Here is a 21,933-nt window from a genome sequence, read left to right as displayed (position 1 = left end):
TAAGGTTTAGGCCAGGTAGTTTTATCTTTTGTAAATCTCTAAACAGCCTCCTTTTATGACCAATTTATGAAGAGAATACTGTTACATACTCATGCCCTCCCTCTGACATTATTATCAAAATATTGTTGAACACACAATATCAATCATTTACAGAATGGTTTCATTGATCCTTTTCTGTGGCTTTTTTTTTTTTATATCGGGATGCTTTGAAAACTACTGTGACTTATACACAGCTAAATAGAAAAATAACAATATAAAACCTACAAATAATATTTGTTGAACAGTTCCTAAGGAATCAGCCCCTTTTTGTGCATGTGATATAGTTGAGATATGTGTGCTATGCATTATTCACTGTGATGGAGGAACCCTGCACACCCTGTTCAGGCCCTGTACATATAAACAGCAATACTTTAATTTAACATTAATAATTAGTATGCAAATACCTTAAAAACAGTAATGGACTCTCTTCTGATAATCAGTGAAAATAGTGCTCTGCACTCCTCCATGTTTCTTCCTTATGGCTAAAATAATAGGTGTGTTCGACCTGAAGCAGCGTTGCACAGACCAGTCAGTGTACGACATCCAAGTACCTGAAGAGCGTGTTGAAAGCATACATGGTCATCTGCTCTCTAATCACTCAGCAGGCTTTTGCAGTACTGTATATTTGCAGGATGTTTTGAACTTGCTGTTAAACATGGACATTTTTGGGACATCTGGTCAACCTAAACATGAAGAGGGAAAAAGTAGAATTGTCAGAGAATTGTTGGGATATTATATATTTTTAAAAAAAATTGTTATGATAACCTGAAGATGTGTAAGATGCTAAAAACAGCTAAGGCATACCATTTTATTTTATGACTTTTAGTTTTCTACAGTTTTGTTGCAGTTGTGATTCGCTTCATAATTCATTTATGTTTTAAGAGCTTCAAACTCATATCAGATTCATTTTGAGTCACTCATGTTGCAACACAAAAACACTTTGCTGTGATCAAAGTAATATTGTTTAATTGTTTTCAGTGGATTTCATTGCTTATGCAGCAAATTCACACTTTCTAAAGTTACTGAATTCTGGTTGGGGTTTATAGTGTTAAATTGTTCTCACCACTATTGCGTAATTGTTCCAGAATGAAGATTTTTATAAAGGGATCAGGTTTTATACTGATCTGCTAGTCTTGATGCAGAAAGAGGCAAAGAAAGGCTGAAACAGAAGCAGGTAAACATTATATAGTTCAGCAGGAAACTTATCTGACGTCCTGCTTCCTCTGCAGAGCAAACATGTTTTAGTTTCTGTTTTCATCATTTCACATCTGATGGACAAGAGACTCACTGAAACACGGTAAAACTATTACATATTTCTCTGTTTTTACCTCATTCATCACATTACTGTTGTAAATCATTTGTAAATGTCATTATTTAATTGCTTTTTTCTTGTTCTTGTTGCTTGTTTTATTGTAAATGTTGGCAATATTGTGATTTGGAGTCTATAGTGATCCATGACATTTGATTATGAGAAACCTCCTCAATACTCAGCAGACTAATAGTTGATGACAAATTGTGAATCACTCATTTAATGAGAGAGAGAGAGAGAGAGAGAGAGAGAGAGAGAACAGATACTGTACCTTCTTATTGAAAAAAAGGTCTTTTCACTTTATTTTGTTAAAATTAAACATACTTGGATTGGAATTAAATGAAAAATATATGTTATGATCCATTTAAATATGTAGAGAGAGATGTTTACATCATAATATTGTAGGTGCAGTAACTGATGTTTATTGGTTGTTGTAGGTGTTGCTATGGTGATGTCAGTCAGAATGGCTCCTCCTCTTCCTCTGATCTTTCTGCTCATGATTCACAGTGAGTCTCTGATGTTACAGCAACACTTCACTCTACAGTATATTCACTGATCAATCATTTATTGTCTTAATTGTCATGTGTTTGAATATTTTATAGTGCTGCATGTTGTTTGTGTCTGATTTCTTTACTAGGTTTCACAGTTTGTCTCTGTGTTTATTTCTGCAACGTCTTCCATCAAAGATCATGAAGAACTGAAATCATTTATCACAATCATTAGGTTTTGGGAAGATTGCTGTTATACATATGATGTGTCATTTTCATGTAATAAAAGTATTCATATGATTTCCCGAGTTTACGTACATGACGGGTGGCTGCTAACAGGAAGAGTTCAGGAATATGTCCACTTTAATAAATCCACACAATAGAAATGAAGGAACACAGGCAAAAACATCCACATAATAAAGACGACACCAGACCAAGAACACAGGAAACACTGGGCTTAAATAAGGAGAACAGATAGGATAATTAACTGAACAGGTGAATGTAATCAATAATCAGACACACTAGGAAACTGGGTCACGGAAAAAACACTATTATGAACTCTGACATGGTCCGGTGTAACTGATAAAACAACACGTTCATCTTGATGAATTCTGTGTTTCAGGGGTTTCTAGTGCTGATTGGGGTGTGAGTTACAGTCCTTCACACATCTGTGCACTAAAGGACTCATCAGTGATAATGAACTGCACTTATAAATACCCTACTGGATATCAGATCATGAGAGTGTTCTGGACAAAAACAAAAGATAAAAAGGAAACAGAAGAGTTTCCAGATCTGTCTAATGACACTGAATACAGTCAGAGGCTTCAGTATCTGGGAGATAAACAGCAGAACTGCACCATCAGACTGAGTCATGTGACACTGAACGATTCACACGAGTACTATTTCAGATTCATCACTGATAAAGACAAATGGCTTGGTAAACCAGGAGTGACTCTTAATGTCACAGGTGACTTTCATGAGGTTTCTCTCTTTTTCTGTGCATTATGTTGAATAATAATCAGTGTATGACAGCAGCACTAGATATAATGTGTGTGTTGTGTTCAGATCTTCAGGTGGAGTCTCCTGAGAGAGTGACAGAGGGAGATTCAGTCCGTCTGACATGTAAAAGCAGCTGCACTCTGACTGACAGAGCAACATTCATCTGGTACAGAAACTCACAGCCATTAACTGAGAGAAGAGACAGAAACAATGAACTCCTGCTGCAGTCAGTCAGAAGAGAGGATGCAGGCAGATATAGCTGTGCTGTACACGGACACAATCACATCTCTCCTGCTGTTCAGCTCAATGTCACGTGTGAGTACAGATCCCAGAACAAGCAATGTTAAACCAATGTTAATGTGTCAATGTTAATCGCATTGAATCAATACCACTTTTGCACCCTCAATTAATATTGAAAAAATGTTGAAATTTCAACAAAAAATCAATGGAAATGACATTGATGTTGGTTCAACATCATTCTTGCACTCTCAGGAAATGAAACTCAGCTACAACTGACTTAAAGCCACAGCATGAAATCAACTGAAGATAAAAGAAGACAATAAATCTCTCAAGATTTCAGCAGAAGTTCTTTTTGAGAATTAACAGAGTTTAGATGTTGATGTTTTATTGAAAATATTGTGTAGTGTTTCCTTTAGTTGGGCAGTTCGACTCTTGGCTTTTTGTGTGACTTTGTTTAAAAAAAAAAACATTAACAACAAAGATGATCTGGTGATGACAAAATCATTTACTAATTGTACTCTTGAGCAAAATAGTGCATTTGTTTTTAATAGATTATATTCAACAACACTTTCTTAGCACAGATCAGACATTTTGACTCTTAAAAAGCAAAAAAATTTTAGACACACAAACATCAAAAATCAACATATGAATCTCAAAAATGGTGACATGCTTCATGCCGCAATGCATGCTGGGAGTCATGTGTTGTATACTATGGTGGCTCCCATCATGCATTGCGGCATGAAGCATGTCACCATTGTTGAGATTCATATGTTGATTCTTGATGTTTGTGTGTGACAAAATATTTTTTCCCATAATGTGTTTAAAATAAATTCAGAACATGATCTGTGGCAAGAAAGTATTATTGGTGAATATAATATTTTAATAACAAATAATCAGTGTTGTTCAAGAACAAGATTAGTAAACTACTCTGCTTTATGAGACCAAAAATGTAAATGTAGAAAAATGTGTGGTTTTAAGTCAGTTGTAGTTGTGCTTCATTTTCTGAGAGTGTAAGAATGATGTTGAACCAACATCACATTGATTCAATGCCATTACTATTTATTTTATGTTGAATATTCAACATTTTTTCAACATTAATTGCAGGTGCAAAAGTGATTTTGATTCAATCCTGTTACCATTGACACATTAACATTGATTTAACATTATTTCGATCATTGCTTGCTATCTGGGGATTCATTTTACTTTTTAAAAACTGGATATTATATTTGAATGAGATGATTTAAGGTGTCATGATCACCGTCAGTTCCTGTCAGTTCCCGGACTACATTTCCCATCATTCTCTCTGCCAGTCACATGCACACACTCCACACCAATCACCTGTCGCCACATACAGCTTAGCACATCATCTGGACTATAAAGGACTCACACACACCACCTCATCGTGAAGTCTTGTTTACCTTGTGTGCAATTCTAAGCGTTATTATCCAGTCTGTCTGTCTGTTACCGTTCCTGCCTGTTACCTGTTCACGATCCTCTGCTGCTTACCCCTGACCTGTGCTTTGTATAATGACCTGTGAGTGATATCTGCCTGTCCTGATCATTGCCTGTATCCTGACCACGTCTCTGCCTGTCCTTTGCTGTTACTGTTTGTTCCCGTTTGACCCTGCCTGTATGACCATGCTCACTCTTAATAAAAGCTTGCAATTGGATCCCTGCCTGAGTCCCGACGCTTCGTTACATAAGAATTTATTTTTTGTCCCTTTTAGACCCTCCAAAGAGCGTCTCAGTGTCCATCAGTCCATCTGGTGAAATATTGTCAGGAGATTCAGTGACTCTGATCTGCAGCAGTGATTCAAACCCTCCTGCTCTGAACTTCAGCTGGTTTAAAGGAGGAACGATTGTAGGATCTGGAAGAATCTTCAGCATCTCAAAGATCAGCTCTGATGACAGTGGAGAATACAAGTGCAGATCCATCAATGAACATGGAGAGAAATACTCTGATAATTTGACTTTAAATGTCATGTGTGAGTTTCTTATAAAACATAAGATGTTAATTCTTTGTTTTGATGAATTCAGTTTATATTTGTAATTTTAAAAAATGTGTAAGAGGTCTTAAATAATTTGGTGATTGTTATTAGACCCTTCCAGGATCGTCTCAGTGTTGATAAATGGATCTGGTGAAATAGTGTCAGGAGATTCAGTGACTCTGATCTGCAGCAGTGATTCAAACCCTCCTGCAGAAATCAGCTGGTTTAAAGGAGGAACATTTGTAGGATCTGGAAGAATCTTCAACATCTCAAAGATCAGCTCTGATGACAGTGGAGAATACAAGTGCAGATCCAGAAACAAACATGGAGAGAAATACTCTGATGCTGTGACTTTAAACATCATGTGTGAGTTAATAATGCTTCAACAAACAAACTAGTGGATTAACAATCTCAAAATATGAATATAGTTTATTTTGTCCATTTTAGACCCTCCCAGGAACGTCTCAGGGTCCATCAGTCCATCTGGTGAAATAGTGTCAGGAGATTCAGTGACTCTGATCTGCAGCAGTGATTCAAACCCTCCTGCTCTGAACTTCAGCTGGTTTAAAGGAGGAACGTTTGTAGGATCTGGAAGAATCTACAGCATCTCAAAGATCAGATCTGATGACAGTGGAGAATACAAGTGCAGATCCATCAATGAACATGGAGAGAAATACTCTGATAATGTGACTTTAAATGTCATGTGTGAGTTAATGAAGTTTCATTCACTGTGGTAACAAACAAAATATTGGTTTAACTATTTAAAACATGAATACAGAGTTTCTTTTGTCTGTTATTAGATCCACCCAGGAACGTCTCAGTGTTGATAACTGGATCTGGTGAAACAGTGTCAGGAGATTCAGTGACTCTGATCTGCAGCAGTGATTCAAACCCTCCTGCTCTGAACTTCAGCTGGTTTAAAGGAGGAACGTTTGTAGGATCTGGAAGAATCTACAGCATCTCAAAGATCAGCTCTGATGACAGTGGAGAATACAAGTGCAGATCCATCAATGATCATGGAGAGAAATACTCTGATAATGTGACTTTAAATGTCATGTGTGAGTTAATGAAGTTTCATTCACTGTGGTAACAAACAAAATATTGGTTTAACTATTTAAAACATGAATACAGAGTTTCTTTTGTCTGTTATTAGATCCACCCAGGAACGTCTCAGTGTTGATAACTGGATCTGGTGAAATAGTGTCAGGAAATTCAGTGACTCTGATCTGCAGCAGTGATTCAAACCCTCCTGCAGAAATCAGCTGGTTTAAAGGAGGAACGTTTGTAGGATCTGGAAGAATCTACAGCATCTCAAAGATCAGCTCTGATGACAGTGGAGAATACAAGTGCAGATCCATCAATGAACATGGAGAGAAATACTCTGATAATGTGACTTTAAATGTCATGTGTGAGTTAATGAAGTTTCATTCACTGTGGTAACAAACAAAATATTGGTTTAACTATTTAAAACATGAATACAGAGTTTCTTTTGTCTGTTATTAGATCCACCCAGGAACGTCTCAGTGTTGATAACTGGATCTGGTGAAACAGTGTCAGGAGATTCAGTGACTCTGATCTGCAGCAGTGATTCAAACCCTCCTGCTCTGAACTTCAGCTGGTTTAAAGGAGGAACGTTTGTAGGATCTGGAAGAATCTACAGCATCTCAAAGATCAGCTCTGATGACAGTGGAGAATACAAGTGCAGATCCATCAATGAACATGGAGAGAAATACTCTGATAATGTGACTTTAAATGTCATGTGTGAGTTAATGAAGTTTCATTCACTGTGGTAACAAACAAAATATTGGTTTAACTATTTAAAACATGAATACAGAGTTTCTTTTGTCTGTTATTAGATCCACCCAGGAACGTCTCAGTGTTGATAACTGGATCTGGTGAAACAGTGTCAGGAGATTCAGTGACTCTGATCTGCAGCAGTGATTCAAACCCTCCTGCAGAAATCAGCTGGTTTAAAGGAGGAACGTTTGTAGGATCTGGAAGAATCTACAGCATCTCAAAGATCAGCTCTGATGACAGTGGAGAATACAAGTGCAGATCCATCAATGAACATGGAGAGAAATACTCTGATAATGTGACTTTAAATGTCATGTGTGAGTTAATGAAGTTTCATTCACTGTGGTAACAAACAAAATATTGGTTTAACTATTTAAAACATGAATACAGAGTTTCTTTTGTCTGTTATTAGATCCACCCAGGAACGTCTCAGTGTTGATAACTGGATCTGGTGAAACAGTGTCAGGAGATTCAGTGACTCTGATCTGCAGCAGTGATTCAAACCCTCCTGCTCTGAACTTCAGCTGGTTTAAAGGAGGAACGTTTGTAGGATCTGGAAGAATCTACAGCATCTCAAAGATCAGCTCTGATGACAGTGGAGAATACAAGTGCAGATCCATCAATGAACATGGAGAGAAATACTCTGATAATGTGACTTTAAATGTCATGTGTGAGTTAATGAAGTTTCATTCACTGTGGTAACAAACAAAATATTGGTTTAACTATTTAAAACATGAATACAGAGTTTCTTTTGTCTGTTATTAGATCCACCCAGGAACGTCTCAGTGTTGATAACTGGATCTGGTGAAACAGTGTCAGGAGATTCAGTGACTCTGATCTGCAGCAGTGATTCAAACCCTCCTGCTCTGAACTTCAGCTGGTTTAAAGGAGGAACGTTTGTAGGATCTGGAAGAATCTACAGCATCTCAAAGATCAGCTCTGATGACAGTGGAGAATACAAGTGCAGATCCATCAATGAACATGGAGAGAAATACTCTGATAATGTGACTTTAAATGTCATGTGTGAGTTAATGAAGTTTCATTCACTGTGGTAACAAACAAAATATTGGTGTAATACTCGGATTTGTGTCTTGAGGAATCCGTGCTTACCGAGTATTATGCGTGGGTTCTTGGCTATTTTCTGTATCTGTTGTGGCCACCGGATAGAGGAGTCAGACCAAGACTTCTGTGCTCAGAACTCAGTGTTTATTTCGACATTTCTTTAACTGTGACTCTGAATCGTCCCACCCGATTACCATGTGCGTTCTTCCCGAACCATCTCTCCCGCGCTCTCTTCTCGTTCTCCCCTTATCCTCGCGATATCTTGCGTACAATCTAACTTTATTTAATTACGCTCGCGATATCTCGCGTACAATCTAACTTTATTTAAACCTTCCCATTTCAATTCTTACATATTACTCCCCTTCCTATAAGAAATGTCCTCATTTCTAATGTATGTCGACACAAACCCCCATAAGAGAACATGCTGTTAACAGTGCATATAACCAACTTACTTTTTATTTATTTATTTATTTATTTATTTTTTTATACACTCTGCTGTATAACCATGAGAACAATGAACCCATTATACTGTTAAACAACTTACAAAATACCCATTATGCTATGCATACAGTATAATAGCAGAAACAAGTCACATGCATTCAAAGTACGCCACTTAGTACAATTGAAAGTCTTTTAAGTAGGCCGGCATTCGACGTAACCTTGGACGTACGTGTGGTGTGGATGACGGTGTAACAGGGGACCCTGGTGCCCCAGTGGGTATTCCCACTACCATTGAAGTTGGAATCTGGGGGGGCTGTACCAAGGAGGGTGTAGGTAAAATGTCTCTAGCGTTGTCCATTGAAACATCCGGTAAAGGGCCGTTCTGCGCCAAAGGTTGACGTACTGGCGGCAAACCTGGCTTGGAGGGTCCAGTGGAAGGTTCAGGGGTCATTGGGGTAACATGGGGTGGGAGGAGACCTGATAGCGTGTTCAGGGTGTTTGGTTTTGCGATTGACTGAGGTGAGGGAGGTGTGTGTGTTTGTGAGTGATCGGTGATGTATGGCTTCATACGGTTATAATGAATGACTTTGGTTTTTGCATGTGGTTTGGAGGTATCACGAACAGCAAAATCCACGGGGGTAAGACTACCAGGGGGTGTTATTGAATGTAAAACCTCATAAGGACCTACCCAGCGAGGACGCAGTTTATTATGCTTGTTGGCAGGGTCATCAATGAGTACCAAGTCACCCGCCTTGTAAGGGGTGTACTTAACATGACGATCATAGTAATGTCGTTGTTGTCCTTGCGCTTTGTCCCGGAAGGCGGTTGCTGACCGATAAGCAGCGGACAATCTCTGTCGTAGTGAGTTAGCAAATGCTACGGGCGTGCCCGTGGTGGCTGAAGTGACAGAGGTGCCATCTTGAAACAGCGCGTCCAAGGGAACGCGGGCCTCGCGGCCATGCGCTAAAAAGAATGGCGTGAACCCGGTACTGGAATGATTGGTGGTGTTGTAAGCTAATGCGACATGTGGGAGGTGTTCGTCCCATTCCCTACCAGACTCAAAGAGGTATTTGGCGAGCTCATCTTTTAAGGTGCGGTTGAAGCGCTCCACAGCACCGTCACATTGAGCGTGGTAGGGAGATGTGCGGAGCTTTTTAATGTCCATTAACTTACAGAGATTTTTAATGAGGTCAGATTCGAATTGTCTGCCTTGGTCGGAGTGCAAGGCATCTGGAACCCCATGTTGCAGGTATATAATGATCAAAAATGCAACCTGCCACTGAGATAGCTGTCTGGTCTTTCAAAGGATACAGATTTACAAATTTAGTGTACAAGTCCATCATCACTAAGACATAACGGTTGCCTTTAGTCGATGGAGGTAGCTCAGTTATGTCTGCAGCAACGATTTCGAATGGTCGATCGGGAGATATGGACATAAGCGGAGCCTGTGGTCGGGGACAGGTGAACGCCGTGACTGACAGGCCACGCATCGGGAACAATGTTTAGAAATGTCTGCTGACATGTAAGGCCAATAAAAGAATCGTCTAGCCCTATTCAGAGTTTTTGCATGGCCGTAGTGACCAACTGAAGGATTGCCGTGAACATGGATCAGTATGTCTGGAACCAAAGACGTCGGAATGATAATTTGGAGGACGTCATCAGCAGGCGGGGTGCGCGACAGTCTACCACAAGACATTTTCCGTGTAGAGTTAAACGACTGAATTGTGACCACAATTTCCTAACGTATGGTGACGCATTCCTGAGCTTCCACAAAGGGGGCTTGTGTCCCGCTTCTACCCATGAGAGGACGGTGGCTAAGTCAGAGTCAGGACCGTTGTTGTTCTGCGACTTTCCAGTCACTTTGAATTTGGATAAGGTTCGCTGTGACATAATTTGGAACAGGCGTGATCACAAGAGGATTAACATCTGTCTGTGGTGTCTGCGCAGATGTCAACACTGGGTTTGACTGTGGATCGAACAATGGGGTCTGTGTTGCGACCGAAGACGTGGCGGACTCCTGTTCATTGCCAATATCATGTTGAAAACCCTCAACCTGTGGCCGGCGAGACATAGCATCTGCGTTTAAGTGTTTGGCACCATCGCGGTGGTGCACGCACCAATCATAAAGGTCTAATTCGACCGCCCAACGTGCACGTCTACCCGTTGGATCGTGGTCCAAAGGGAGCTTTTTGAGTCCAACCAAAGGCTTGTGGTCAGTGATGATAGTAAATGGGTGGCACGCAAGGTAGTGGCGGAAATGACGCACCGACCACACAATGGCGAATAATTCTCGATCGAAAGTGGACCATTTCCTTTCCGATGCTGACAGCACGTGGCTGGCATACGCAATAACATGCTCCTTGCCATCCACTTGTTGGGAGAGGACAGAGCCGACTGAATACAGGGACGCGTCTGTGTAAAGTAGAAAAGGTATTGAAAGGTTTGGAAAAGCCATAATAGGCGGCGATGTCAATGCTTCCTTTAAGACGCGAAATGATTCGTCTGCCTGAACTGACCAAGTGAACGTAACACCCTTGTGTGTTAACCGGTGTAAAGGTTCTGCTGTATGAGCAAAGTTTCTGATAAACCTTCGGTAATACGAACATAAGCCTAAGAAAGCCCTGACCTGCGTGGCAGACGTTGGAATTGGCCACGTCTTAACCTTCTCGATGTTTGATGGGTCAGGCTCAACTCCAGCGCTGGAGACACAATGGCCCAAAAACGTTACAGAGGAGCGTGCCAGATGGCATTTAGACGGCTTGAGTTTAAGTCCGGCCGAACGAAAGCGTCCGAAGACTTCGCGCAAGTGTTTCAGATGTTGTGCGAAGTCTGCGCTGTAAACGATTATGTCGTCTAGATAGATCAAGCAAATGCTCCAATGAAGACCACGGAGCACCAACTCCATCAAGCGCTGAAAGCTAGGTGGTGCATTTGATATACCCATGGGCATCATACGAAATTGATAAAGTCCCTGCGCCTGTCGAAAACGCTGTTTTTTCTTTGTCTGCAGGGCTAAGGGGTATTTGCCAATAACCCGCAGTCAAATCAATTGTGCTGAACATTTGTGCCCCAGACAGCCTATCTAGAGTGTCGTCGACCCGAGGAAGAGGGTGTGAGTCTTTGATCGTGACCGCATTGAGTCTTCTATAGTCCACACAGAACCGGTGTGTACCGTCTTTCTTTCGAACGAGAACAACCGGAGCTGACCATGGGCTATGCGACTCCTCAATGATATCACGCTCCAAAAGTCTAGACACCTCTTGTCGTAGAATGTTCTGCGTCGCTGGTGAAGTGCGATATGGCCGCAGTTTGATTGGTGCAGCATCTCCTGTGTTAATGGTGTGTGTGACTAAATCAGGTCTTTCCATAGTCATGTGGATGTGAACTAAAAATGTCAGAAAATTCAGTCAGCAAATCCTTCAGCAACGACTGCTGGTCAGCGTTTAAGCAGGTGTCCGCTAAAAGCATGTCTTGAACAGTGTGTGTGTCATCAGCGGAGGTGGTTACAGATGAAACTAACACGTATTCGTCCTGTGTTTTTCCCGTTATGGAGAAAAATTGGCCTACGGGGCATCCCGCCCCCAAAGAGACCGGCTGACTTGTCGGATTAACGACCCTAACAATGCCTCTACCATTTTGAATTGTAGTTAGAGTGCGTGCGATGCCTAAGGACACAGCCTGGGGAGACTGAGGCTCCAAAATACCTACAAATGAGTCTGTGAAGGGATTTGCGACAGCACCATCTTTAATAGAAACTGAGACTGTCATTTCTGACATTGGCGGCACTGTTACCTGTGCGATAGTGATCGCTGCACTCTGTACTGGAATGAATGACTGTGGTGGTGAAAGACATACTGCAGTGTCATACAATCGCAGCTGTTTGTGTGGTATATCGACCGTAACTGCATGTTTGACCATGAAATCCCATCCGATAAGCACCGGATGGGTTGCTGTTCGTGTTATGTGAAAAATGTGAGAAAATGTGGCATCCCCAATATGCACAAGGGCTGTTACAGAACCCAGTATGTCTAATGGTTGCCCAGTGACTGAGGAGGCCAACACGAATGACTTGCTAATAGGTTGAGATGCCAAGGCTGGGATCGATCTACGACAGTCGTCGGTAATAAGGGATAAACCTGAACCGGTATCGACAAGAGCGTAGATTTCGGTGCCAGCCAGCGTAACTTGAATGAATGGTGTAGGTGGGGTGGATGTATAGTGCATATTATCAGAGTGGACCATTGAGTGTGTTGGAGCTGACATTTGGTCCCCGAATGACAGCTTCTACTCGTTTCCCTGATGTGGCGAAGGAGGGGCTGTATCTCCTTTAACTGAAGAGAAATGTACATGGCGGGTAGGGGATGTATGAGAACGTTGTGGCTGTTTGTAATTGGGGGGTGGTGATGGTGAGCTGTGGGTGCGATAACTAAACTGTCTGTAATGTGAAGTTGGTGAGGGCGAGCGAGTGGTGTGTGGTCTGTCATCATAGACGGAATGGGGCTGGCGCTCTCTCGAGGGGCAGCGGTCTGGTTTAGGGTGTGTATAATTGTGTCTATGGGGGCTATGTTGATCAAAATGTGTATGATATGGTGCGTGCGACTCACAACACAGGGGAGGGGGAGAATAGCTGCGACGGCTTTGATGACGGGGATCTTCATAAGATGTATTGCGGTCATCAATAGAGCGGCGGCGTGGCGAGGGGCTGTAGTCATCATAAGATTGTTGTCGTCGTCCTCTCTGCAGGTGCTGTGATGGGCAGCGGCAGTCCTGACGACGATAGTGATGGTCGTCCCACTCAGGCTGGCGAGTCCGTGGTGTTATGTTGTAGTCAACAGCTGCACAGGCGTGTGTGGTGTCTGTCACCTTGTGCTGAAGGTCGTCAGAGCCGGCCCTCCCTATAAGCGAACTAAGCAGCTTCTTAGGGCCCCGCCGCCACCAGGGGGCCCCCAAGAGCAAATTAAATGACAGCTTGATTTTGACATTGCGCATTCTATCAGTTGCAGTTCTGACGCATCCGTCTCAATACTGTAAAACTTGACGTTCATTTGCAACATATGTTACACTCACTCACAGGACACTGCACTTATTCGCAATCACAAAAGTTCATTATTTTCATGTGCTTTAAAGTTTAAAGCATTGCCGGGTTAAACATTTCATTCGCGTTTTGTTCTTAACCAGAAGCACGCGCGCACACTAAAAGCCTGTCAAACAGCCTCCGATTAGTGGACTTTATCTTTTGCATCTGCACTAATACTGTCATATACACAGAGTTGGTTATGTCTAAAGTGAAAGTAATCAGTTGAGAGAAAATCGGATGCGTTCCGGTCTTAAAGAAACAGAAGCCTAAAGCCCCGGGTATACTTCACTTTCCGCGCTCGGACGCGTCTCGCGCGCAGTCGCGTCCGCGCGTCCTTCAAATGCCTTGTCCAAATACCCACACTTGCGGTCTTGGCCACTTGAGAGCTCGCGCACGCGAGTAAGTGCGCAAGACTGTCCCATATCTAAAAATGCCCAAGTGTAGTGCCTTTAGTGCACACTAAACCCACACTACCTTGAATACCGCTTCTGAGCTGTATTCGAGGCCAAGTGTATCCCATCATGCATTATGTTTGGAACATCACATGCCCCGAAATCGTGAGATGTCAAGGAAAACATACGACTGCAAGTTAAATTAATTAATACATATAATTTGGTAGTAAAATATAAAGTGTTGCGCATTTTATTGATGCAAAGATGTGTGGGATGTGTATTTTGTACATCATTTGCAACTGCTTTTTATTCACTAAGCAGGATCCGAGCAGAAAAATAATGGATCCACCACTGCAACATAGTTCAGAATATACACCAAGAGAACAAGAAACAAAAACGATGGAGAAGGCATGCTTCCGAGCCCTTGTCCTTAAAGGGATAGTTCACCCAAAAATGAAAATTCTGTCATCATTAATTTTACTCACTCTCATATTGTTCCAAACCTGTATTAATTTCTTTCTTCTGCTGAACACAAAATAAAATAAGATATTTTGAAGAATGTGGGCATAACCAAACAGTTGGTGGCTTTTTCAAAATATCTTCTTTTATTTTGTGTTCAACAGAAGAAAGAAACTCATACAGGTTTGGAACAATATGAGAGTGAGTAAATGATGACAGAATTTTCATTTTTGGTGAACTATCCCTTTAATGTTAATAATATATTTATTATTGTTATCTTCAGTTCTTACAGGTCCATCTAAACTGTTCATTTTATGTAATTATTTAAGTATTTATTTAAACATTGTCCATTCTATACATTTACATTTATTTTTTATATAAAAAGATACTGTTTATCATAAGTTATTTGAACCGAGGGGCCCCCAAATGAAATTCTGCTTAGGGCCCCATCAAAGCTAGGGCCGGCCCTGAAGGTCGTTGATCTGTTGTGAGAGCAAGTCCAGACGTTCGTCAGTCCGACGCTGGTGGGACTGGCGTAAAGTATGCAGATCCATCCGGAGATCAGCGATGGCCGATGCCAAATCAGCGATGGGCGTTGCTGATGCAGACGAGGGTTGCTGATGCACAGTCACTGGCATGATAGTTGTTGAATTGGCTACGCTGATGGCCAACTGTGCACGTTCACATTGACTGGCTATTTTTAAAGCACTGTCCAAAGTTACTGCTCCGTGTTCATGTATTTTCAATTGAAGTGCAGGATCTAAGCCAGTAACGAATCTACGAAAAATCTCACAATTTCGAGCCGTGACGTCATACTGAGGAAAAGCTTCAGTCACTAAGCTGGTGAGCTCAGCTGCATAAACTTCGAGAGGCTCCTGAGGTTTGCGGGGACGAGCATTCAAATACGTTTGGAACGTGGCCAAAAATGTTGCACGCCCAAAAACAGCACTTAAACTGGCCTTAGTCAGATCATAGTCCGCTTTAACAGCAGGGGAGAGAGACTGCCAATATGCAAATGCAGGTCCTGTAAGCTTAGCAGGAAGAAGTTTAGCTTTATCTGGTGGTGTGGCAGAGACGTTAAGTGCAACTTCAAACCTCTGTATCCATAAGCCAAACGGTTCAGCGTTATCGCCCGAAAAGGGGGCAGGAAGATCAATTTTGAAGGGCACATGTGAAGTTGTACCAGCCATCGCGTTCTGTGGTTGCGGCAGCTCCACGATATCATTTCCATCATCAGACATTTTGTGTGCGAGCAACGGAGAGAGGGGGGGAGAAAAAAAAAAAAAAAATCGCACGTAATCCGAACTTGCAAAAAATATAGCTCGTAAAATATTATGGACAATATAAACGTGCCTGCAGGTTGATGTGGCTATTTTACATTGTTCACAGTCAAGCAGAAAATGTCCGTACAGAAAACATAAAGATAAATAGCCAACCAGCGCTGCCACCAGTGTAATACTCGGATTTGTGTCTTGAGGAATCCGTGCTTACCGAGTATTATGCGTGGGTTCTTGGCTATTTTCTGTATCTGTTGTGGCCACCGGATAGAGGAGTCAGACCAAGACTTCTGTGCTCAGAACTCAGTGTTTATTTCGACATTTCTTTAACTGTGACTCTGAATCGTCCCACCCGATTACCATGTGCGTTCTTCCCGAACCATCTCTCCCGCGCTCTCTTCTCGTTCTCCCCTTATCCTCGCGATATCTCGCGTACAATCTAACTTTATTTAATTACGCTCGCGATATCTCGCGTACAATCTAACTTTATTTAAACCTTCCCATTTCAATTCTTACATTGGTTTAACTATTTAAAACATGAATACAGAGTTTCTTTTGTCTGTTATTAGATCCACCCAGGAACGTCTCAGTGTTGATAACTGGATCTGGTGAAACAGTGTCAGGAGATTCAGTGACTCTGAACTGCAGCAGTGATTCAAACCCTCCTGCTCTGAACTTCAGCTGGTTTAAAGGAGGAACGTTTGTAGGATCTGGAAGAATCTACAGCATCTCAAAGATCAGGTCTGCTGACAGTGGAGAATACAAGTGCAGATCCATCAATGAACATGGAGAGAAATACTCTGATAATGTGACTTTAAATGTCATGTGTGAGTTAATGAAGTTTCATTCACTGTGGTAACAAACAAAATATTGGTTTAACTATTTAAAACATGAATACAGAGTTCCCTTTCGATACTTCACTCGTACTGCGTATGGGGAAAAGTCTCCCTTTTTCCCCGTCACTGAAGCCTTTTTCAATAACGCAGTGTAACTGCATCGTCATTGGTTCACTCATGAGAAGTTGTTGAACCAATGGCGGCGCGGTATAGCTGCGCGGCCTATGGCGACAAAGCGCGCGAATATTCCCGCCGAAAGGGGCGGGGTTTAGTGCTATATAAGCGGCCGTTTCGCCATAGGATTTCAGTCCTTTCTCCTTCAGCGACGACTACACATCTCTTCGCTGATCTCCGCGCTGAAGCCAAAGAAGCTCGCCGCCTGGAAGAAGCAGCTCTCGCCGCCGTTGAAGAGGCCCCGCAGTGGACCCAGCTGAGCCGCCGGACTACTACAGCGCTGGCGCCCTCGTGGACTACTGCCCCGAGCGCCGTCTTCAAGACGCCCGCCGCCTGCTTCCTGTTCCGGCCGCCGCCTCAGCCGTCTCCTGCCGCCATCTGGCGCCCCCTCTGAGAGCGTTTTCCTCGCGGTTCTATACCGCTCTAAGAGCATTCCTAGCGGATTCGTCCGCTCTAAAAGAGCTTCCGCGGTCCTCGCCGCTCTAAAAGAACCCCCCAATCGCCGTTTTCACGGCGCCGGCGTTGCTTCAAATGCCGCGTCACTCCTGTGACACCTGCAGAGCCCCTCTGCAGGACAACTATGGACACGATGAGTGCGTTGGATGCCTGGGTAAGCCCCATGCGGAAGCCGCGCTCACCGACGCTTCATGCCCGCACTGCGAGTGCATGAGTCTCCCCTTCAGGCGGCGTTGCGAAGGACGGTGCTCTCGACGGACGCATCCAACTCGGGTTGGGGCGCTCTTTGCGAGGGCAGACCGGCCTTCGGCTCGTGGTCACATGAGGAGAGCCATCTTCATATCAACTGCCTAGAGATGCTGGCAGTGATACGTGCCCTTCACTTCTTTCAGGCTCACCTGACGGGACGCCATGTCCTAGTCCAATCGGACAGCATGACGGTGGTGTCGTACATAAATCACCAGGGAGGTCTTTCGTCCAGCCGCTTATGCACACTGGAATGGGCTCTACCCAGGTTTCTGTCGCTCAGGGCGACACACATTCCTGGGAAAACCAATCTGGGAGCAGATATGCTGTCTCGGAGCAATGTTCCCTCAGACGAGTGGATGCTCCACCCCCAGACGGTTCTCACAATATGGAAATTCTTCGGGAAGGCAGAGGTCGACCTCTTCGCCTCAGAAGACAATTCTCATTGCCCAACTTATTTCTCGAGGAAGGACGACGCGCTGGCCCACCATTGGCCCAGCACCCTTCTTTACGCATTCCCCCCGATCGCTCTGATTCCTCAGGTTATCAGACGAATCAAGGAAGACGAGCACAGAGTCCTCCTAGTGGCCCCGCTCTGGAGGAGCCAGGTTTGGTCCTCAGAGCTGTTCAGGCTCTCCACGAGAGCCCCGTGGCCTATTCCTCTGAGACGAGACCTTCTCTCTCAGGCGAACAGGACAATTTGGCACCCACAGCCAGAACTTTGGGCTCTGCACTTATGGTCCCTCGACGGGAGCCGGTTAACCTCCCCGGGGACGTGTTGAACACCATCTCTCAGGCGAGAGCTCCGTCTACGAGACGTCTCTATGCCCAGAAATGGTCAATCTTTGTTGATTGGTGCTCTTCACGCAACATAGATCCAGCGGAGTGTGACGTATCTCTGATACTGTCCTTTCTCCAAGAACGTTTGAATTCAGGGCGAGCCCTTCAACGCTCAAAGTTTACGTAGCAGCCATCGCAGCGTTTCACTCTCCTATCGCTGGCCAGTCGGTGGGGAGAAACGGCCTAGTGGTGCGTTTCTTGAGGGGTGCTAGGCGATTGAATCCTCCTCGCCCCCTCACTGTTCCCACCTGGGACCTATCTATGGTCCTTAGGGCTCTCAAAGGGCATCCCTTTGAGCCGCTGTGCTCAGCTGACCTCAAGCCCCTGACGCTTAAGACCGCTCTGCTACTGGCTTTAGCATCGGTAAAACGTGTCGGCGATCTGCAGGCCCTCTCTGTGAGCCCTGCTTGCCTTGAATTTGGGCCCAACGACTCTAAAGTCGTATTGAAACCCAGGCATGGCTACGTCCCCAAGGTGCTCTCGACCCCGTTCAGAGCACAGGTCATCTGCCTCTCTGCGCTCCCTGTCTCGTCAGAAGAGCAAGAGCTGGAGTTGCTCTGCCCTGTTAGGGCATTGAGAACTTATGTAGAGCGATCACAGCCCTTTCGGCTATCAGATCAGCTCTTTGTTTGCTTTGGCGGCCGCACCAAAGGGTCTCTGGTCTCAAAGCAACGGCTCTCGCGTTGGATTGTTGACGCCATAGCTCTTTGTTACTCCTCCATGGGTTCAGAATGCCCCATAGGAGTTAGAGCTCACTCCACTAGGAGTATGGCCTCTTCATGGGCCTGGTCCAGTGGAGTTTCTATCAAAGACATCTGTGAGGCGGCCGGCTGGTCCTCGCCGTCCACCTTTGTCAGATTTTACCAGTTGGACGTTCCGACTTTACAAGCTTGGGTCCTATCGGTGTGATGCAGCGGCCTCTTCGAGCCCCGCCTCAAACCGGTTCAGGAGTAATCTCCTTTTGTAGTGTAACTATGGGTTCGACGGCTTCGGCCTTCTCATTATTTTCGTGTACCCCCCTAGGCGTCCCAAACATGTCCAGTCGTTCCCTGCCGTGGCACAGCACGGTTGAATTCGTTCCCCATACGCAGTACGAGTGAAGTATCGAAAGGGAACGTACTCGGTTACTAACGTAACCTCGGTTCCCTGAGATACGGAACGAGTACTGCGTTACTTGCCGTGCCACGAGGCTGCGGCTTCAAGGTCGTCGCTTCAGTTGATTGGCCTGAAATCCTAAGGCGAAACGCCCGCTAATATAGCACTAAACCCCGCCCCTTTCGGCGGGAATATTCGCACGCTTTGTCGCCATAGGCCGCGCAGCTATACCGCGCTGCCATTGGTTCAACAACTTCTCATGAGTGAACCAATGATGATGCAGTTACACTGCGTTATTGAAAAAGGCTTCAGTGACGGGGAAAAAGGGAGACTTTTCCCCATACGCAGTACTCGTTCCGTATCTCAGGGAACCGAGGTTACATTAGTAACTGAGTACGTTTCTTTTGTCTGTTATTAGATCCACCCAGGAACGTCTCAGTGTTGATAACTGGATCTGGTGAAACAGTGTCAGGAGATTCAGTGGCTCTGATCTGCAGCAGTGATTCAAACCCTCCTGCTCTGAACTTCAGCTGGTTTAAAGGAGGAACGTTTGTAGGATCTGGAAGAATCTACAGCATCTCAAAGATCAGCTCTGATGACAGTGGAGAATACAAGTGCAGATCCATCAATGAACATGGAGAGAAATACTCTGATAATGTGACTTTAAATGTCATGTGTGAGTTAATGAAGTTTCATTCACTGTGGTAACAAACAAAATATTGGTTTAACTATTTAAAACATGAATACAGAGTTTCTTTTGTCTGTTATTAGATCCACCCAGGAACGTCTCAGTGTTGATAACTGGATCTGGTGAAACAGTGTCAGGAGATTCAGTGACTCTGATCTGCAGCAGTGATTCAAACCCTCCTGCTCTGAACTTCAGCTGGTTTAAGGAGAATGAAAGCTCAGCTGTTGGATCTGGACAGAGTTTCAGTGCACTACAGAGTGGATGCTTCTACTGTCAGGCTCACAATCAACATGGATCTCAGAGATCAGACACTGTAACTGTCACAGGTGAAGGTTTGGAAACCTGTATATAACTTTCTTCAGTCTGGACAGTTCATCTTAACTGATAATGTTTCTCTCTTTCAGAGCATCATAGATCCAGTTGGCATGTAGTTTTTGGGATCACAGTGGAATGTGGAGCATTTTTCATCCTCGCCATCATCATTATCATCGTCATACTGTTTATAATGTGAGAACCACAAACAACATTCATATTTTCAAATACAGTTGTCTATAAGCTGTTAATGTCTGTCATTATAACAGAAAGAAACGAAGGAGTGTTAAAACTGAAGATCTCACAGTGAAACAGGTAAATCATCCAGACACAAACAACTTTACAGAAGCAAAAAAATCAATCGATCAGCTGTTATCTGTTTCAGACTGAAACAAATATATGTACAGCGCCCTCAGGTGGTGTTACACATGATGTAGAGAGTGACATATATATATATATATATATATATATATATATATATTTTAGGGCTGGGCGATATATCGCATGCGATTGGCACGCGCATTTCGTCAGTAAAGCTGGTTCCCTGATTACCGCTAAATCGCCATCACCTGCTTTCAAATGGAGCGGCATTTAATAGACAGAGCCGTAGTTCACGGAAAAGCCACGCAATATCGCGTTCATATCGCAGATGAATCGCCTTCGATAATGAACGCGATATTGCGTGGCTTGTTAGTAAACTACGGCTCTGTCTATTAAATGCCGCTCCATTTGAAAGCAGGTGATGGCGTTTTAGCGGTAATCAGGGAACCGGCTTTACTGACGAAATGCGCGTGACAATCGCATGCGATATATCACCCAGCCCTAATATATATATATATATATATATATATATATATATATATATATATATATATATATATATTCCTTCAGTGAGTCTGTTTGTTAATATCAGGTGACTTCACAAATCAATCATCACTTAAACACTTAATTATCTCATTAACTTTAACACTGCTTCTTAAACATGGACTCAAACACTGAGCATAAGTCATTTTACACTGGGGTTTTTGCTGTGCAGTGAGTCTGAAGGCCTTGGTTAGCTGTTAATGTGTTTAACTGAAGTGAAACGGTGCAGGAGCAGGTTTGGGCAACCCTAATCTGGACAAACAATAAAGCCGGGTTCAAAATTATGTGATTGTGGCCACAATTTGGTCATCTGAGACAAATTTTTTGAATCCTAAAAGATTGCTCTGACCCTAGGCCAAAGTCTTTCACATTTTGACATATATATATATATATATATATATATATATATATATATATATAAAATTTGCTATAAATTTGTCACTGCTCTTATTTTATAATGTAAGTCCTTCTGTCTCTGTCCCTATAGCTCTCTTATTTCAATGAAGACAAATACACAACTCTTGAGCTCAAGTCCACGACCTCAGAGCTTTTCTAAACATCACAATCCATCAGTAAGCCACCTGCAGATCTTCTCAATTTAATCAATTAAACTGCCTTCAATACTAGTTTGACTGTTATGTATTCTGTGAAAAATTTATAATGTTTTCTTTCTTTATCTCAAAGCAGGTTCACACTGTGTGATTTTTCACCGGTTGTTGCTTGTGAGACTGTACAAACACTGTAAGCCTGTTACACTGTAGGATCTCAGCTGCCAGTCAAGATGTATTAAACAATGGATGCAAGCAAGAAGACTTAACTGGAGTTTTTCATCAATCTGTGACACGTTCAGTGACTGT

At 43.2% G+C, this 21,933-nt stretch overlaps 1 protein-coding gene across 1 annotated transcript; it reads left to right on the top strand.

The window, feature by feature from the left end:
* The first annotated feature begins 1,778 nt into the window (after nt 1-1,778).
* On the top strand, nt 1,779-20,617 carry LOC125271310 (B-cell receptor CD22-like). Its single transcript, XM_048195399.1, has 9 exons — nt 1,779-1,854; nt 2,459-2,803; nt 2,902-3,150; nt 4,803-5,060; nt 5,511-5,768; nt 6,567-6,824; nt 19,984-20,226; nt 20,305-20,407; nt 20,482-20,617. Exons 1-9 carry the CDS (start codon nt 1,794-1,796, stop codon nt 20,600-20,602), a joined length of 1,896 nt encoding a protein of 631 aa, XP_048051356.1. The 5' UTR covers nt 1,779-1,793; the 3' UTR covers nt 20,603-20,617.
* Nucleotides 20,618-21,933: the final 1,316 nt, after the last annotated feature.

Source organism: Megalobrama amblycephala, linkage group LG7 (assembly GCF_018812025.1).
Source record: "Megalobrama amblycephala isolate DHTTF-2021 linkage group LG7, ASM1881202v1, whole genome shotgun sequence".
In the NCBI taxonomy this organism is placed as follows: Eukaryota; Metazoa; Chordata; class Actinopteri; order Cypriniformes; family Xenocyprididae; genus Megalobrama; species Megalobrama amblycephala.
This window is presented reverse-complemented; position numbering and strand designations above follow the sequence as displayed.